The sequence below is a fragment of the Neopsephotus bourkii genome, unplaced genomic scaffold, assembly GCF_033783945.1.
Source record: "Neopsephotus bourkii isolate Nb327-2 ecotype Australia unplaced genomic scaffold, CSIRO-AGI_Nbou_v1 NB_1508, whole genome shotgun sequence".
Taxonomy (NCBI): Eukaryota; Metazoa; Chordata; class Aves; order Psittaciformes; family Psittacidae; genus Neopsephotus; species Neopsephotus bourkii.
The window spans coordinates 6,088,701-6,106,895 of NW_026901984.1; the positions used below are offsets into that span (position 1 = coordinate 6,088,701).

Sequence of the window (18,195 nt, forward strand, 5' to 3'; positions counted from 1 at the left end):
CTGAAAATGCCAGTGAGCATAGATTTTTTCTTGGTTGAAGTGTCAATAATTCATAGGCCAAACCCCAGTGAATAGCCAAGCACCTCCTCAGAAATAGTATTTAAAATAAGCAGATCTGGAGTCTATATCATGGCTGTGTATGATGGTGCAGAGTCATTATGTCTGTCCCTAAATTTATGTTTGATGCAGTACTACTACATATTTTACAGCACATAGTAGGTGTGCAAAACAGGAATCACAAGTCACATTTTTATTGAGAAAGTCTGATTCCTCAGGTAGCTGCTGATCATAGCCTAGCTCAGTAAGAAGCAAACACCAGTGGGAAGAAAACACATTGGTCAATACTGAGGCTTCAGCGTCAGCATTTAGCATCAGTGCAACCACCTGGGCCATGCTCCTGGTGCAGCAGTAAACATCATTGTGTATGCAGTACACTCAAGATGACTGCTCCCTGTCTTTGTGCTGGGAATCTACCTGCACAACAGCTACCTGCTGGTTAGGGGCAGCTCTGCCAGATGTAGTGGCAAAATGCCCAGTCACCAGGAAGCATGTCCTTAAAAGGCCCTGCAGTGCATGGGGAAGATCTGGGGTGCCAGTGGCTTTCACTGTATGTTTCTCTAGTCCACAAACCTTTGTGCTTTCTGATTATGCCAGGCTAATTTTCTGGAGGCCATACTTTGTGCTATATACCAGAGTGCCTGCTCTAGCAGTTTTTCTCCTGCCATGAAAGTGCTAGACCTCCCTAGCAGTGGTGAATCAGTTGTTCAAGAATCAGATACATGTTCACCCCAAATACTGCCTTTTTCTTTTCATATAAACTGACATCCATTTGGGTTTTCTTAAGATAGTCTACTGGCTTCCGTATCTCTGTTACTTGCTGTTCATAACCAGATGAACCATTTTTGTGGTGAGTCAGGCAACCAACTGAGGAAAAGAACTAGGACAGCACTGAAAAAAGCCAAACAACTGGGTAAGAAAATAAATGTATTTTGAACTGTTAAGCTAAAAAAGCCCAAGCAACCCTGAAAAGCATTAGCTTTTGCTTTTTCAATGCTCCAAACATTCAAAATAACTCTAAAAATATAAGTGAAACATTTTAATGAAGTCATTTTAAAATGGAAGAAAAGATGGATATGTCATAATACAAAAGCTGGATAGTTTTAATTTTGCAATATATATTTTGTGTTCTTTTAAGAGAGTTTTTGAAAAAAAAAAACTAAGCATTTAAATATTACAAACCCAAAATATTTTACCAAAATAAAACCATGTTTGAAATAATCTTTTACTCCTCCCCCCCACTCTAAATATGCCCTTCCTTTTGCCACAACCTTCTGTGATTCGGGTTACGTCTATTACTGTCTTCAGTTTTCACCTGTAGAACTTCTGTATTTCCTCTGGTATCCAGGTAACTTGTTTGGAGCAGAGATTTTTTGTTCCAGTATCTTTATTCAGTGGCTGTTGGCACTTGACCTTGATGACAGTCAGGAGCTAATTAACAATCTCCTAACATCTTCTGTACCAAAAATTAAGAACTACTTAAGCCATGTGTATTTCTCAGATGAAGAACACCTAACATATCACCAAATATATGAGGATCAATAATACATTCACCAAAAACACCAAGAAGGCTGAGAGAGATTTTATTTCATTTAACTTATAATTTTCCTTTTCTTTTTAAATTATAATGGCCTGCCATCAGCTCATGGCTTACTGGTGAGCTGTTGTGTAGCCCATACTTAAGCACTAAGAACAAAATTTTGGGATTAATTCTCTCTACATGCTGAGAAGAGGGTGTACGTGTAAGACCTGTTATGTAATTTAAATGACTGAATAGATAGATACAGGCAGGAATTGAATTATTCACTGGCAACTTACGGCGACTCATTTCAAAAGGTTTCATCTACTTTAAAAAAGCCTGACTGAATGACTGAAATTGGAGTATTATATACATTAATCCTGCCATGGCTTCTTAAAAGTGAATTTTATGACATTTGATTTACCGCAGCAGAGTACCAACAATGGTTACATGTTTGGGAAATAAAGAGTAGGAATTAGAAATCCACCTGGAAATTGAAGTGCTCCATTTCTTGGGTTATTTAATCATTTTTTTCCTCATTCAGACAAACTGAATATGCTGGAACTTCTCATATCCTCAGCACTGCACTTGCACTTCTTACATGCCAAGATAATTTGTCAAGATGAAAACGAGCTTGATTTTAAATTAAAGTTGATTTTTAAAGTTTTAAGTAGGAGTTTTCTCGCCTTGCCTTTCTGAGAGGGAGAACACGGAAGAGCTGAATGTAATATCATAGCCCACGTTTCATTGCAGCACTTTGCTGTAATTATACAGCTACCCCAAGCCTTCACAATTTCCTGATCTGTTTTTGCTTGCATAGACCAGTATCATTTATCCCAACAGCTTGAAAATGACACTACTGAAGGCAGTGGTATGCTTAAAGTTGAGGGAAAAAGAGTTATAAAAGTGTAACTTGGGCACGTGCCACCTCTGCACTCTGAGTCCAGACTTGAACTACCATTCACTCTGCTGCTGACACAATGGCCAAAGGCTTAATGCAAAGGATTTAATAACTGTTTGGACATTGAGAGATGAAAGTTGCTACAACTCGTTGATCAACTAGATGGGTAAAAATAGGTGCCACAATGGAAAACGAAGTAATACATACATGCACGCACTTCATCAGCATTGAATTTTGCTTTACCCTTAATGAACGAACTTCCATTTTCTTCCTTAATAAGCTTCTTGCCAACTCGCCAGAGACCATCTGATAACTTTCTGTGCCCCTGGCAGAGTACAAAGTTTTAATGCATGCTGCCTCAGATACTGAGGCTGGCAAGACCTGAAAACATAAATTATTAAGCTAAAAGAGGTTGTTGTGTTTTACTGAAGAGTCCTATTTTCCAGTTGGAAATCTCAGGCTGAGGAAGGAGAGGTGGGGTTTGAAGAAGACCACTCACAAGTAACACATTCCGCCTGAAGGGTGGAAGGCTGTTCGCAGGGCCACAAGTTCCGGCGCCCTGCAGCACCCGCCATCCCCAAAGCTTGTCCGACTTCAAGTTGCACGCCGTGTTTGCCCTTGGTTTGAGGTGCAATGTATAACCTGTGTTAGCAGTAGTGTGCCTGACTCCCGCGCTCCGCCCGGTGCAACCGTTGCCCAGGGCACGAACGCGTCCCCCTGCCGCGGCGGGCGCCTCCACGGATACCAACCGCCCCGTTCCCCACGCCCTTGGCAGAGGGCCCCGCCCGCGGCGGCAGGGCCAGGCGCTGCCGGAGGGGGGCAGCCACGCAGCACCGACCATCGGGCTGTCCTGAAGCCCTGCGTGGCCCGGCCCAGCGCCTCACACCGGCCCCTTTCTCCCGGGTCTCCCGGCACCACCAACTCCACCAGGCGGCGCTCGCAGCGAGAGCGGCGCTCTATCCCATCAGCTCAATGGTGCTGTCTCTACGGTGCCCGCACCGCGTACTCGCGCGGCTCCGCCCCCCGCGGTCACACCACCCGCTCGGCCGGCGCTGCGTCAGCCCGGCAAGATGGAGACCGTCGAGGAAGGTAGCGCGCTCGCCTCGCGACCGCCGCCAACCCCCGGGTCCCGGCCGAAGAGGGGCTCTGCACGGGAAGCCTCGAGGGGTGGAGGATGGACATGGGGCGGTGAGGGGGGAACATCACGCGGCCTAGTATTCGCTGTGCTGGCCTGCTGCTGTTTACGCCCGAAGGGGGATACTTAGTGTACCGGGGCGGCAGGTGCCCGGGCCGGCCTCCCCACTACCCCAGAGCCCCTCCTCTACTGGGCCCGGCGTGGGGCGGGGGGAAAGAGGGAGAGAGAGAGGGTGGGCGGTGCGCGCGGGGGCGCCTTACATAACCGCGGCCGTTGGGAGCTGGGCGCTGCGCGGCGGTGGAGGCGGGGAGGGCGGTGTTGTGGTAACACCGCACCCGGCGTGGGGCAGGTCCGGTCGGTCGGTACCCGGTGCGAGGTGCCGCCGGCCGTGCGCTTGTAGGGAGGGGGCTGTGTGAGAGGAAGCCGCTGGAGCCGAGGCGCCCGCCGCGGCGCAGCGTGAGAGGCCGTGAGGGAGGGACTGCCCCGAGCCTGTGTGAAACCCTTGCCAGGTTCCGGCTTCGCTTAGGTGGCAGGCACTGTTGTACCCGGCCCTGTAGCTTAGTGAGTGCAAAATGCACACCTCCAGCTGAGCCGTAAGAGCAGCTTTAGCTGCTGCTTGTTTTGCAGCCTTAACTTTATGCTGAGAAATTGTACTTTGAAAAATAGTGAAATGATGCAGGGGCTGGCATGTTTCACTGTCTTCCACAAGGGACTAACACATAGCAACTTACCTCGGTTTAAAAAGTAGGCTGTCAAAGAGGTCATAGTCATGTTCTTTTAATGCATAGTTAGCGTTTTTAAGGTTACTGCTTTACTTGGGATAGACGCGGGTATGTTTCATCAGCACTTTTGCTCTGCTCAGAGTATGTTGAGGAACTGCATAGTTCAAGCTGATGATGCGGAACTTTGATAAGCAAGTAGTTCATATTGTAGTGTAAACCAAAATAAATAAAGGATACGTATTGTGCCGTGTTTCTTGAAGTATTTGAGCTTTGTTTGTCATCTTAAGCAATAACTACAAATACGTATTGCAGCAGGGAAGCAGTTCCAAAGGAAGTGCTTTGTGTCTTGGCTTTTGTTGCTTTGGCGTAATTCTGAATGTAGTTTTTTATCTAGTGGTGCTGGATTTTCCAGCTTCAGAGAATTAAAACCATTAAACACTGGATGAAGAAAGATGGCACCTGGCTTGTGCTATAGACATCTTTTGTGCTTATACAAAGTAATATTTATCAAAATATTATTGTGTTTAATATTTAACAACTTTTCAGTCTGCTTGCTGCAACCTTGGCCTGCCTCTGTACGCCAACAGTTGCTCACACTGGTGAAATTAACAACCTGAAGCTTTGATTGCTTGGCCTGCAGTTGCCTGAAAAACCTGGACTGTTGCAAACTGTGGATTCTTGGAAATGGCCATCTGAGTTCCCACCACTCCAGTAGTTGGTGAATCCATCTTGGTGGATTTCATTCAGACACCATCTTTGTACCTTGTTACGAGCTGTTATTAACAGTGGTAATGAAGAGAAAGCAGAGAGGGCTATTGTTATCTAAAGGCATTGTCTCGTTTAACTAAACCCTTGTGTTTGGTTGGAATTGGAATTTTGACTTTTCTGTTCTTACATATATATATATGTATATATATACACAAAACCACACAAATGCATATACATGTAGTCTCAGATATCATTTCGTAGCCTTATCAATGTTAACCTTGAAAGCTCTGAATAGTAGCATGAAAGTAAGTAGTCTATATATACACTCACTTTCCATAAATACCACAAGAATGTTACAACTTCTACAGTTTCAAACTTCAGTTCCCACTATTAGAATTTCACAACACTTGCCAGGATGCTGAAGAGGCTTCCCAAGGTTATAAAGCTTTAAACAAGAGTAGCAGAAAAGACTGTGTTTGTGCCTTAAGGAAGAGGAAGTCCCTGCTCTGGTGTTAGCGTGTGCCTGAACTTCTGTCGCGGTGTCAGATGCACTTCCTTAGCTGTTGATAGTCCACTAACGACATTACGTTGTTACGATGGATTTCGTGCTTGACTGAATTGCATTGTGGAGCTAGAAAATGTGACTGGATGGTGAGAGCTCAGATAAGAGAAGCTGTGGAGGGTAATAAAGGCTAGATCAAAGCAGCAGCTTCACCTCAGAATGATTGTGAGTTTATTCTCTAGGACCTGAGAGGGCCAGATACCAGGTTTTGCTGAGAGGTGCTTCTGTTTCTTTCCAGTTAAATCAGCTTGTTGCAAAATAACATTATCTCCACTTTTGAATGCTACAACAATGAACATTCAGTTTAGAGAGGTGATAGAGAATTGCTCTCTGGGGGAACAAAAAAGAACTGTTACCAAGGTCATTCTTTCCAAAACACGTACATGAAGGACAGGGCACAAAGTGTCTGTGCAAGTGGAAAAACAGCATGTATGACGCAGTGGAATTCCCTCTGAATGTGACAGTAGGTCATAAGTAGCTTTACATTTTGGCCCTCGGCAGGGTTTATCGATTTGAAGGTATCAGCTGCTTAAGAGTCCAGACTGTTAAACTCATAATATGTTTATTTGGATTTATAAAACAAGTGGGAATATCTAGAATTTCTCGTATCCTTTGAAAAAATAAAATGTAGGTTTAACTTATTTTAGTAAGCTAGCAGAAGAAAACCTTTTCCAAAGAAAGAATTTATTTGCTTTCAGTAAATTATGTTTTTCTCAGCAGTCTTGAGGATAAGTGAACTGCTGTGGAAGCCAACAGACCATTAATGAGTGGGTTCAGAGATCTTTGGGGCTCTTCCAGATAGCAGTGTGCTCTTAACTTGCTGTCTTTCATGCCAGAGAGTGTTCTTAGAGCAGCGGTTTCACATCCTGTCTCTTGTGGTTCTTTGACCTGTTATGAGGCTTATCCAGTGTACAAAGTTGTCAGCTTGCTATAGTTGAAATAGCTCTGTTGGACGGAATGCTGGAGAAGGGTGGGCATGCTGCAGTTGGTGAGTGGGTCTTGCCTCTCAGATGAAGAGACCTGTCCTGAGCAGCCATTTGGAAGTACTCTCTATGGCAAAAAAATAATCCGTCAGTTGAAGTAGTGGGTCTGGTCGGTCTTGTCCTCAGAGAAACCAGGGGCTCTTGATGTTTGCAGTGATATGTCATTGCCCAGTACGGCTGTGACAGAAGTACTCTTTTATGTCTCTTTGTAGCATCTTTAATGTGGTATTGAATACACGTTTTTGTTAATTCTGGGGGGGTTGGGGTATACAAGTAAATTTATATCTCTTTTCTATAAATAGAAAATTATATTTTTACTTTAGAATCATTTAAATTCTTACACTTTTTGTGTAGAAACTACTCTAATACTGTGCAGACTATGGGTATAGAAGAATATTCACATTTGAATGTTTGGTATCATTTGGAACTTTTTGTAAAAAACATCAACTTCTGGAGGTTTCAACCGAGAACAAAGATAAGTGATTCACACTTGGAACTATGTATTTTCAATATTCTCACATCAGTACTTTAAGCTGGTAATTTTCTAATGAGGTCTCTGATGTGTTACAGTTTCTGTGTGTTACAGTCATGCAGGTTTGCTGAATGGTGGTTGATAGAGAAGTAATTTACAAAAGAGAAATCCTGAACTTAAAATCTTCTATAAAAATAGATGGGTTATGTTTGTTTTCTTAATAGAAGTAAAAGAAGTAGTAAAGGGAAGATACCATTTCTCCATAAGTAATTTACTCAGACAAGCTGTGGATGCCCATCCCTGGAAGTGTTCAAGGCCAGGCTTGGATGAGGCTTTGAGCAGCCTGGTCTGGTGGAAGGTATCCCTACCTGTGGCAGGGGGTGTGAATTAGATGATCTTTAATGTCACTTCCAACCCAAACTTGTGTATGATTCTATGAAATCAAGTGCTTGTTTTCTGTTTATATTTAGTTGTGTATTTAAATGCTCTGGTTAACTGAGGGGTATTAAAATACCATCTGTTCTTTAGAGGGACAGGTTTACACTCACTTTTTTGTCCATAAAACATCTTGCACTCTTAGATGTAAGAAAATGTCAAAAAAAAAAAAAAGAATAAAGAAGGTTTGGGACCTACTGAAATATTGCTGAAATGAAATCGTGAAATAAGAAGTGGAAAACGTCTTTCTTTTTGTGACTAGGCTGTAGATTGCGAAGTGGATGGCCTTATTTAACCTGAGTAAACTTAATACTCACAGAATACCTATTTCTGCTTATTTTGATGGAATATTTTTTTCCTTTAATCAGGAGCACCAAGGACCATCCGTGTTAGGTTCAAGAGTAGCAAGTGGCATGTCTAAGTCATTGTTAGGGTTAGTAAATCTGTTCTGCTCAGTCTTCATTTAAGTTGTCCAAAACGTAAATGTTTTTTTTTTTCCATTTTAAAGTCTCTGCTTGCTGGAAGATTATCCTTAACACTTATGTTTGTTTAGCAATAGCATTTTCAGGCAAAGAGCACTTCTGTGTGGAGTTTTACTGTATTTGTTTCCTAGAAATTGTAAAAATATACTGTTTTGAGGTTTTGTTTGGTTGGTTTTGGTGTGTTGTTTTGTTGTGGTTTTTTTTATAATGCAAACAGGCACATAATATTCTTCTTGCTGTTTTTTGGTGATCTCTTAGACTTCATGTCTTGCTTCAGATGAAATCTGTCTTTCATCCTCTTTCAACATATTCTAGATTGGTTTTGCTACATGGTAAAGCTTCTAGAATTTTAACTGTAGGATTTGTCTTGTAAATTTGAGGGTTTTAAGCAGCAGTGTAATAAGCTTTGTGTCCTTGTCAGCAGATATATGCAGAGTCTGTCGGTCTGAAGGAACTCCTGAGAAACCTCTCTATCATCCATGTGTGTGTACTGGGAGTATTAAATTTATTCATCAGGAATGGTGAGTTCTGTCTTTGCGGGGCTTTTAATTATTTGTTGTTAATAAAACACTTCACGTGTTTCTAAAACCAATACATCCTAAGTCTTCAGGTTAGCTAGTATGAAAATCCAGGTTTTGCCAGAAATGTTAGGGGTTTGATGTCTTTTATGTGGTGGTTCATTACAGTTCACAAAGAATTTATTGATTTTGTGTGAAAAGGCAATACTGACAATTGTTTGTATTTAGGACTACAGTTCTGCTCATATGTCAGCTTTATGAAAACTACACAGAAAAGTCAGTATGCTTGGGCATTTTCTGCCCAATTCTAGTTGTGAATAAAAAGAACAACTAACCTTATAGCAAGAAATAAAAATACCGTAGTACTTTTGGATCATTTTGAGGTGTTTGATCAAGGAAATGCTGAAAACAGTAATTCTGGCCTAAAGCACGCATTCCTTTTGAAGGTATTTTAATAGCCATTCTTTTGCAAATAAAAGAGTTCTAAATCTTAGCTGTGTGCATATATGTGTCATCTCGAAGTATTTATAAGGAATAGTGTCACTTGTGCGTGTCCATGCTGGGATATATGTTTTAGTTTATTAGCCTTTTTAATAACATACTCCAAGAATGTACTTTATCAATAAATAAAGTGATGGACTTGAGGAATTGCTATTTCTCATAGTCATCTTATCTTTATAACTTTGTGAAACTTACTTGATGGCCTAAATGGCATTAATAAGCATGCTGATTGAAGTCCTGCTTGATAGTACAAATAGCCTGATTTATGTTTGAAAACAGAGAATTACTGTGTTTTCCTTAATGGAGGGGTAAAGCAGGAGATGTAATAGCATGTGTTAATATGATCACTTTTTATTGCAGCTTAGTTCAGTGGCTTAAACACAGCAGAAAAGAATACTGTGAATTATGTAAGCACAGATTCGCTTTCACACCAAGTAAGTATGTTTTACTGCTCCTATTTTTTTCAGAATTTCTTTTGATATTTTTTCTTAGTATATATGAAATGATTACTTTTTCACTCAGCATGGTAGATCTAAACTTGCATTTTAACATACATTCTTGTTTGAATTGCAGTTCTTATGCATATTATTGCAGACTGTGAATTGTTTAAATAATGAATAATCTGGTCTTTCATAATCTTACGTGAGCTATAAAAGAAGTGTTGTTCTGTACCTTTTGTGACTGCCTCAGTTGCATTCTTTTATTGCCAACATTACAGCATATGGCATGTTTTCAGCTTCATTGGTAAATTTTGAGTGTTTGAAAGTCTGAATGTTAGGGAAACCACAGCAAAATTTGAATTTGAAAAACAGTTGTTAATTACCTTTGAGCTGTCCATCTGCAACACTACCACCTGACTTCTGTCAGTTTAGATTCAAATGATCTTGACAGATAATGCAAAAAATGCTCCACTTGTATTTCAGTCAAAATATAGTAAATGTCCTGTATTACATCACTTGTTATGTTAGATCCAACTAAATAAGTTAGGCAGCTTATGGTGGACAAGTGTATCTTTATGTAGTTCCCAGAGGATTCTTAATTGCATTCTAAACAATAGTAGTAGAAATAAATGAGGTCATTTGGCTTGGTGGCAGGCTAGGCTCGTTGTTTAGTATTGCCAACTTACTGCGTGTTGAACAGGTAAAGCGGTTCTTGTATACCTGTTTTTCTCATTAAATCTATTTGTGCCAATTTATTCTTTGCAGCTGCTGAGCTCAGTTCTTCATGGTGCAGACATGTATTTAAAAAAAAAAACAACTGCTGAGTATCTGCACTGTTCATGTCTTGAGAAAAAAGAGGACATGAAGTTCTAATTGAAATGCACTTTATATGTGTGTTACTATTTGCACTAGAAAGCTCGTTCACTGTCCTTATCAACAGAAGTGTTCCTGCAGAAGTTTAATCCTTGCCTGACACAGCTGTTGGTAGCACAGCTTGTAATGTACTTGCAGATTATGGACATATGAGAAAACATAATTGAATTACTGTGGTTTTAACAAGTAGCATTTGTCAGAGGAGCCTTGAAATTGTTAGTAAGTTAACCTTTTTCTTCACCATGTAATAAAGTACTTCCTCCACGTTCAACCTCTAGCAAAGGTCTTCTTATCTTCCTGTCACACACTGGCCACTCCCCAGGCTGAGTACCTTCAGCTGATAATGTTTTCTTCTTGGCTTTCACATCGCACATTGCACAGTGTGGTTTGGTTGGTTTGGTTTTGGTTTTTTTTTTTCCTTTTCTGCCAGGCTGCACACAGTAGCATATGTCAGGTATCTAGTACAGATTCCTCCAGCCCTCTCTACCCAGCGCTTCTTGTTTTGTTGTTTCCCTCATACCCAGCACTCATGCAGTTATGGTTTCCTTAGTTTCTCTTATCCTTCTTTATTTGGACTATAATGTGGATGTGCTGTCTGGAAGCTGGGTCTCTTTGTGGGAGCTGGGAAAGAATCACTGGCGCTGGGGAGAGAATGATAAGGCAGAGGCAGGATTGGTGTATGTGCCAGTCATCCAGAGTGAAGGTGGATCTGGTCTATAACCATGTCATGTTTAAATCACTTTCAGATACAATTCTCCACAGGATGTGGTTGCATAAACACGTGTATATAATTAGAATCTGTGCTTCAACAGACACGCAGTAATAGTACAGAGAATAATAGTGCAGTGATAGCAGCACCTCCTCTTTTAGTTTAGCTTGGTTTTCTTGTTAAGGCTGCTGCTGTCATCCTGTCAAAGGCTCCTTTGCTAGCATAACTGTTTGCATATGGAGTATTCATAAAATATTCCTAGGGCATATATTCTTTAAATTTTGTAACATCTTGTGACTTCTTTAGCACCTGAGCTACAAAGTTGGTTACTGTTTGTAGAGGAAGGAAAGGGTAGAAGGTTCAACTTGCGTCTTGGCAGGAGTACAAAGGAACTGATTTTTCTTCTGGATAATAGCACCATTCTCTAAAAATGTTTAGTCATGTAGGCTAATGACTCTATTTTCAAATGCACACTTTGAAGCTAAATTCAGGTTTTAAATACTCATTTTCTGCAGTTCTCCAGTTACAAATTCATACAGCTGTTTTAAAAAGCAATTACTCCTTTTTAACCTGGATGTTTTCTTTCTGAGTTTTTAAAGAGCCAGCTACTGTGTATTCTTTTCCTTCCTACACATGTACTTTCTTTTGTCATGTGCTAGGGTGCACTTTGCTGATGCTACACTAAATGTTCATAAGCACTGACCAGTGAAAGATTGTATTTCCCAAGAGAAGATAGTTTTCAAAACTTCTCTTTTCTGTAGAAGGTAACAGTAACATAAATACTTTTAAAAACACAAATATGGAGGTAGACTAGCCTGGTCTTTGTCTGGGGACTGGCGTTTATTTCTCTGCTTCCTAAGTGGTCATTATGATGTCACAAGCATAGCTAATAGCAAAGATTGTAAACTAGAAGAGGGTACATGGGTAGGCTACTCTTCAGTTTATAAATTATTTTATAATAAGCTTTTGATTTATGCATGCATTGTTACTAGTTCAAGGCTTGCATGTATTTGGACCTAACTGTATTGCTGTAGTCCTGTTTTGTTCCTGTTCTTCCTCTTTCTTGTTATTTGCCACCTTTGTTCACATGTAACAATTAATATGAAAGTTTGTTGGATTGGGAACTGTTTGTTCCTTTGATCATTTGGATTGATTGGGCTCCTAAGCTATCCTATGGCATACTGAGATTCTCCACATCAAATACTTACAGTTGTTGTTTGGGGTTGTTTTGTTTTTTTTATTAAACCATAAGCCTTGATACTTTTATTGATCATCTTTAAAGCCTTTTGGATGTGACTAGCATATCTAGCTTAATATGAATGTTCATGGTTCACAGATTTAAAGGCAAAGAAAAATTAGTAGCTCTCTGACATAATTGTAAATTATTAAATTATATATTTATATTTTTAAGAAACGTGTGCAAAAGCCACCACTTAGTAATTGCATGTTGTTTGTAGGCTTAAGTTCCAAGCGTTTGGATCTTTAATTTTATACAAAATTATCTGTAGGAAGGTATGTAATTATACTAAGTGTCCCATTTTCTTGGGCTTGTCATTTGAAGTAATTAAGATTTTATTGACAGATATAATGGGCTGATTTTTTTTTTTTTTTAACCTGTTCATTTTGACAAACTTTAACACAATAGCCCATAGCTTCAGCATTTCTAGAAACTGTAGTTTGGAAAAACAAACTTTGGAAAGAAAATACTACATGCTGGCACAGAATTCAACATGTCTGCTGCCAGATTCAGGGTGTAGGGTAAACATACAGGTGAGATACATTCGAGTGTCATGTCATATGTTTTGTTAGACCCATTGCTTACATGAGAAGGGGTGTCATTTTTCTCCTTTTACCTTAGCAATCTGCAGCAAAGTCTGTATATGTCTCAGAAGTGTAAAACAGAAACATAGAATGATTTGTGTTGGAAGGGTCTTTTGAAGATCATCTTATCCAACGTAAAGAGTAACTCACAACCCGTGTTTTACCAAACCACTGTTTTAATCCGTCACCTGTAAAACACAAGGTTTTGCTTGTGAGTTACACAGTCTGGAATGGGTTGCCCAGGGAAGCTGTGAATGCTCCATTCCTGGCAGTGTTCAAGGCCAGGTTGGACAGAGCCTTGGGTGACACCTCATTAGTGTGAGGTGTCCCTGCCCATGGCAGGGGGGTTGGAACTAGGTGATCTTAAGGTCATTTCCAACCCTACCTATTCTATGATTCTTATTTCATGATCAGTGCACATGGATGAGGGAGGTGGCATGTAAATGGCTTGCAAGTGTAATAGTGAATAGCAAATTTATGGGTAAGAGGACTCTTAAGTATGGAGATTCTGTGAAGTAGGCTAAATGACTATTTTACCTAATCAAAGAAAGGTGATTTACTTTCTTCCACACTAGGTATGCACCCATTCAGGCTATGAGTAAATAGGTAGTAAATAGGCAGTAAGTAGGTAGACTGGAATGGGAAAAGAGTGAGACATGAAATAGGATGCAGTTGCACTGTGGCAGCTGTGGAGAAAAATAAGACTATTTAAAAAATTTAAAACTTCATAATAAATAGTGGTAGGGGGTTTTATACATGTCAGAAGGCTGTTGCTTTTCTAGTTTCTTTCTGCAGCTCTGTTGCCCTCAGCCCTTAGGAGACAAAGGAAAGTCTTGGGACAGTTGCTTTTGGACCAGTTGCACGTTGTTGATGGTTCATTGCAGAGGTGGGCTTGTACAGGGATTCTACTGCAGGTGTGGGACAGGAAAGAGAAGCAAGAGAATTTCAGAACTGGAAAAAGCCTGGTGTTCTCTCTGTATTGGTAATTTTTTTCTGTTGTGCAGCTGGCATGTGTAACTACAGAAGGTGCAGCCTCCTGGTGTTGCTGCTTCTTTTTTCCTTTTTTTTTTAATGCAAGAAACAGAAGTGAAGTATGAAACTATTCATACTTACTAATATTTATCATTATCATTATGTGTTATATTGTCAGAACAGAACATAGGGGTGTTCAGAAAGCCCCTATTATTGCTCAGATACTGCTCTGATAAGAGTTTGTTTCTGTACTGCCTGTGCCATGACTAAATGCCTCTCATATCTCCTTGCAAGGGAAATTGTGAGAGGTTAAATGGGAAGTTAGTTTTATTTCTTTGTAAGCTTGCTATGAGTTAGAGTATTCAAGTCGAGCAGATTGTCCCTGTTGTGTTTGCTGAAGTACAGTTGTGAAATATTTTTACTGAGTAGCCTCTGAGGAAATGGGAATCATGAGAAAGCTTCCTGTAATAAACTGAAAGGTATCACTTTGGGGACTTTTTTTCCACTTTCCTGTTCTGGATTTTTTTGGTCACCTGAAGTCTGTTTTCACACTGTTTCCTTGAAAACTATGTATCATCATTGTCTGCGTTCTTCCTTATTTTTTTCTAGGAAAAGGAGCATTTCTAAATACAGCCTTGTGGTTTTCCTACCTTATTTATATCAGCATAACAACAGTTTTTTGTCTTAAGCTGTCTGGTTTGGAGAAACAAAATTAATATTTGTGTTTGTGAAAATCTTAGGCTTAATGGGGGGAAAGTTGGGTTGAACAAAAGCCCGCCCCCAGAAAACAACCACCCAAACCTAGTATTCATAAGTAAAATAGCTGTTACACTCTGCAGGTGTGACCCGACTATCTGAAAAGCTTTCTAGTCCATGACCTGGACAGCTAAAGCTATCAAAGCTCACTTATGCTCAACCGAAGTCTGTTTGAATTTCTTGCTATAATAGAAAAAAGCTATTCCTTTAACTGGACTTTAGTAGAGATACTTTTATTTGGACAAACTGTGGTAAATAATACAGGGAATTTTTTTCTCAAACTGAATTAGAAAAGATGAGATGGGAATTAAGGAATGAAGGAAAATAAGAAGAACAAGTGTGTGAAAGAGAATGAAGAGGATGTATATCGTGGTGACAGGTCAAAGTCTCAGGCCTCTCAGTGGTGGTGGAGAGTGGATAAAGAGGTGGAATGTGAAGAAAATGGCAGTAGATGACAGACACAAGTAGGAGGATTAGCTGTGAAAATCACTGGCAGCAAGCTTCAATGCTGCATTATGCTTGCACACTAGGGGTTCCTGTTCTAGGAATTTTTGCATTTCACCCACCAAATGTATGACATAGAAGGGCTTTATCTTATCATCATGGTATAAAGCTTCGAGTGGTAGAAGCTTTATATATTTTGAGCTGTGGCAGAGGAAAATCAGCAGTCTTCCCCTGCCCCACTCTCAACTCCTAAAATCATCAAAAGTCACCAAATTGTTAAAATTTGGGGGATGTAGCCTGTCTTCTCTGAGTAGTAGATGGGATGTAGTTTGTCTTCTCTGAGTAGTAGATGTGCTGTGCATTTATTTGAATGCTCAGTTGGTAATCCTAAAGCCTTTGAAAAGTGAGGATGTAGAGGTGCTAACATTTACAACCACTTCAGTTTTCCTGAGTTGAGATGGGCATCCATTTTCTACAATCCCCTGTGTAAGTGTTGAGTAATTCCTGAAATATGCATTTTTCTAAAAAAGAAAAAAACAACCCCAAAACAAACAAACCCCCCTCCCCCCAAATAAAAAAAACAAACCACGTTAAACCCTCCCAGCTTCTCCCTAACAAATAGATGATTAATGCAAAGTTAATGTTTTCCTTGTAGGCTCTGTTAAAGTTCCAAAGTGTTGACTAAAATGCCTTTTTGTAAAATGAATAAAATAAGCCTCTTGAGTGTCTGCTGAGTACAGTTTTGTTTCAGCTGGCATTTTCTATAAAACTGCCAAATTGTATACTTCTATTTTTGTAATAAGAAAATAGTAACTTGGTAGATAGTGTCAAAACACGTTTCTGGCCTGCTTTCATTTACTGCTTTATGTTCTCACAGCTACACTTCCCTAGAGCTATGTTTGTAGTCCTCTTTTTATAAATTCCAGTTCCTTGCCAGATACCTGACAACTGAGAACCTTTGAAATTTAAAACAAGTTACTGTTTGCCTTATGGTTACTGTTTTGTTGTTAATTTGTGTGAAATATAATCCACATGTTGAAATGCACCAATCTCTCCACATTCTTTGACTACCTTATGCACATTGATACTACTTCTCTGTGTTCTTGAGGGGTTTTTTTTACAATACAGAAACTATGGGAAATGTCCCTGGAGAGAAAAGAGAGGGTTTTTTTTCTCCTACAGAAGCTTCTTCTCTGAGATTAGTAAAAGAATGTTTAGGAGTGTAGGTAAAGATAGTAAAGATGTTCATTAGAGAAAATGAGGGGATGCAAGTGGATTGTATGAAGCAGTATTTCTCAGACTTCAAAGGGTTGTCCATGAGAGGGAAAGAAAACTTTTCTCTAGTCATTCTTATAAAACTTCATTTCTTTATGTAGTTACAAGCATGTGATTTTGTTTTCTTTTTGAAAAGTAGTCCATTAATTAAATGTGTGAAAGTCTTCAAGCTCAGCTGTTTTCAACATAACTTAAATATCCAGGCAGCAATGTCTTTGTGCAACTCCTAACTGTAGTTTACCTTTATTTAAATCTGTGATTGACACTGTGTATAACCACTTCTTGGTGTCCATGTAAGTGTGTGGAAGCTAAAGAAATGTAATGAAATCATTAGAGATAAATGTTTTCTAATTGTTTGCAAAAGAAGAAACTGTCAGTGTTTTTCTTGGCCTTTGAGTAAGGACAGGTTTATGTAATATATAGGTGTTGAATTTAAAAGTTGTAAAAATGTACTGTTATGAAAATGTCTGTAGTGGCTAAGAGATTTGCATTGTGTGCTGTAATAGGAGTAACCGTTAAAGAAGTCTTGCATGATATGAAACAGATAACTATTGAAAGTAAAAGGCATTCTATGTAAATTTCAAGGTCTGTAAATAATCAGTTCCCTTCTGTTTTCCTGTCTGTGAGGTGCTCTCATTTTGCCCCCCCCCCCTTTTTTTTTTTTTTTTGGTTTTGTGCTGTTGGATAGCAAGTGGGAATCTAAGTTCACCTAACACAGATTGTCAGTATACAAAACTGCTAATTGTTCCTTGTACTCTTTCCTTGAACTAAGTTTATGAATAACAGGGATATCTTTGAGGTACTGCTGAGTAGGAGGGCTGCTGAATTTAGAATCTGCTTTTTCTTGCAGGCTTGAGCTTATTTTGAGATGATCAGTTTACAGTTGATAAAGCTATTAAGAAAACTTCTCTAAGTAAAAAACTAGCATGGAGTTTATTAATTTTCTCATTCCACTCAGTACACAATGTAACGAATGTGTCATGTGAAGTTTTTTCTGTTGTTTGTTTGGGGTCATCTCTTGGGAATCTATAAAATGTGCTTATTCTTCTAGTAAGCTTTTGCCAAATACAAGCATTTTGTAGTTGGCAGGAATTTTACAGAAATGCTTCTTTAAAGGAAGAACTGTTTCATAAGTGCCTTTTCTACACAGTTTATTCCCCAGATATGCCTTCACGGCTTCCAATCCAAGACATCTTTGCTGGACTGGTTACAAGTATTGGCACAGCAATACGATACTGGTTTCATTATACACTTGTGGCCTTTGCATGGTTGGGAGTAGTACCTCTTACTGCATGTAAGTAGTAATTTTTGTACTGTAATAGTGTTACAGGCAGGAAAATACACCACTTCATGCAGCAAAGTTTTGTGAGATTATTGTTGGTTTATTACAAAAAATAATAAATCCTAAGTTTGAAGACATTATTTCACTTATGTATTGCTTGAAAGTTCTAGCTGCTTGACTCTTACGCCAGTAGTGCAAGGCAGGAAGGTATTAAGAGATAGAAGAAAATGCATAAAAGGGCTTTTAAACTTCTTACTCCAATAAAATGCCTCTTTTCAATTATCTTATTTCATGGAAGCTTTTATTTTATACCATTTAATAGGATAGAAGAATTGTCCTGGTTTTTCTAACTATCTATAAATCAAAGTGCAATATTTATTTTTACTTTTTAGTATGAAACCCAAAATCCCTTTACAGTCCCTTTACTTGATTAGTAAAGCTCCTCTTAAAAAAAAAAAAAAAACTGAAATAAAGAACTATGAGTACTAAAGGAATTCAGTAGAAAAAGAGCACATGTGTTTAAATTACTGTAGTATTCAGTTTGAAATTTACTTTTCAAAAATAAATGGAAAGAGTACTATTGATGTTTCAACAAGCTAAAAATACAGAGAAGATAAAAAGAGGTAAA

General features: G+C 39.3%; 1 protein-coding gene and 1 long non-coding RNA gene across 9 annotated transcripts in view; one reads left to right on the plus strand and one right to left on the minus strand.

The window, feature by feature from the left end:
* Nucleotides 1–817: 817 nt before the first annotated feature.
* On the minus strand, nt 818–3,115 carry LOC133221077 (uncharacterized). Its single transcript, XR_009727882.1, has 2 exons — nt 2,986–3,115; nt 818–966 (listed from the first exon to the last, which is right to left on the minus strand). It is a non-coding gene; the product is annotated as an uncharacterized LOC133221077 (long non-coding RNA).
* Nucleotides 3,116–3,392: 277 nt separating this feature from the next.
* MARCHF6 (membrane associated ring-CH-type finger 6) overlaps nt 3,393–18,195 on the plus strand; it is a 47,280-nt gene continuing 32,477 nt past the window's right edge. For 2 of the 8 annotated variants that reach the window (XM_061369681.1, XM_061369684.1), the window contains exons 1-4: nt 3,393–3,566; nt 8,398–8,497; nt 9,356–9,429; nt 17,436–17,579. In XM_061369681.1, the coding sequence (XP_061225665.1) occupies nt 3,548–3,566; nt 8,398–8,497; nt 9,356–9,429; nt 17,436–17,579 (337 nt within the window). In that variant the 5' untranslated portion in view covers nt 3,393–3,547. Of the gene's footprint in view, nt 3,567–4,234; nt 4,263–4,880; nt 5,053–7,904; nt 7,928–8,397; nt 8,498–9,355; nt 9,430–17,435; nt 17,580–18,195 lie in introns of those variants that run through there. The other 6 variants (XM_061369682.1, XM_061369689.1, XM_061369683.1 and 3 more) reach the window with 5 other exon arrangements.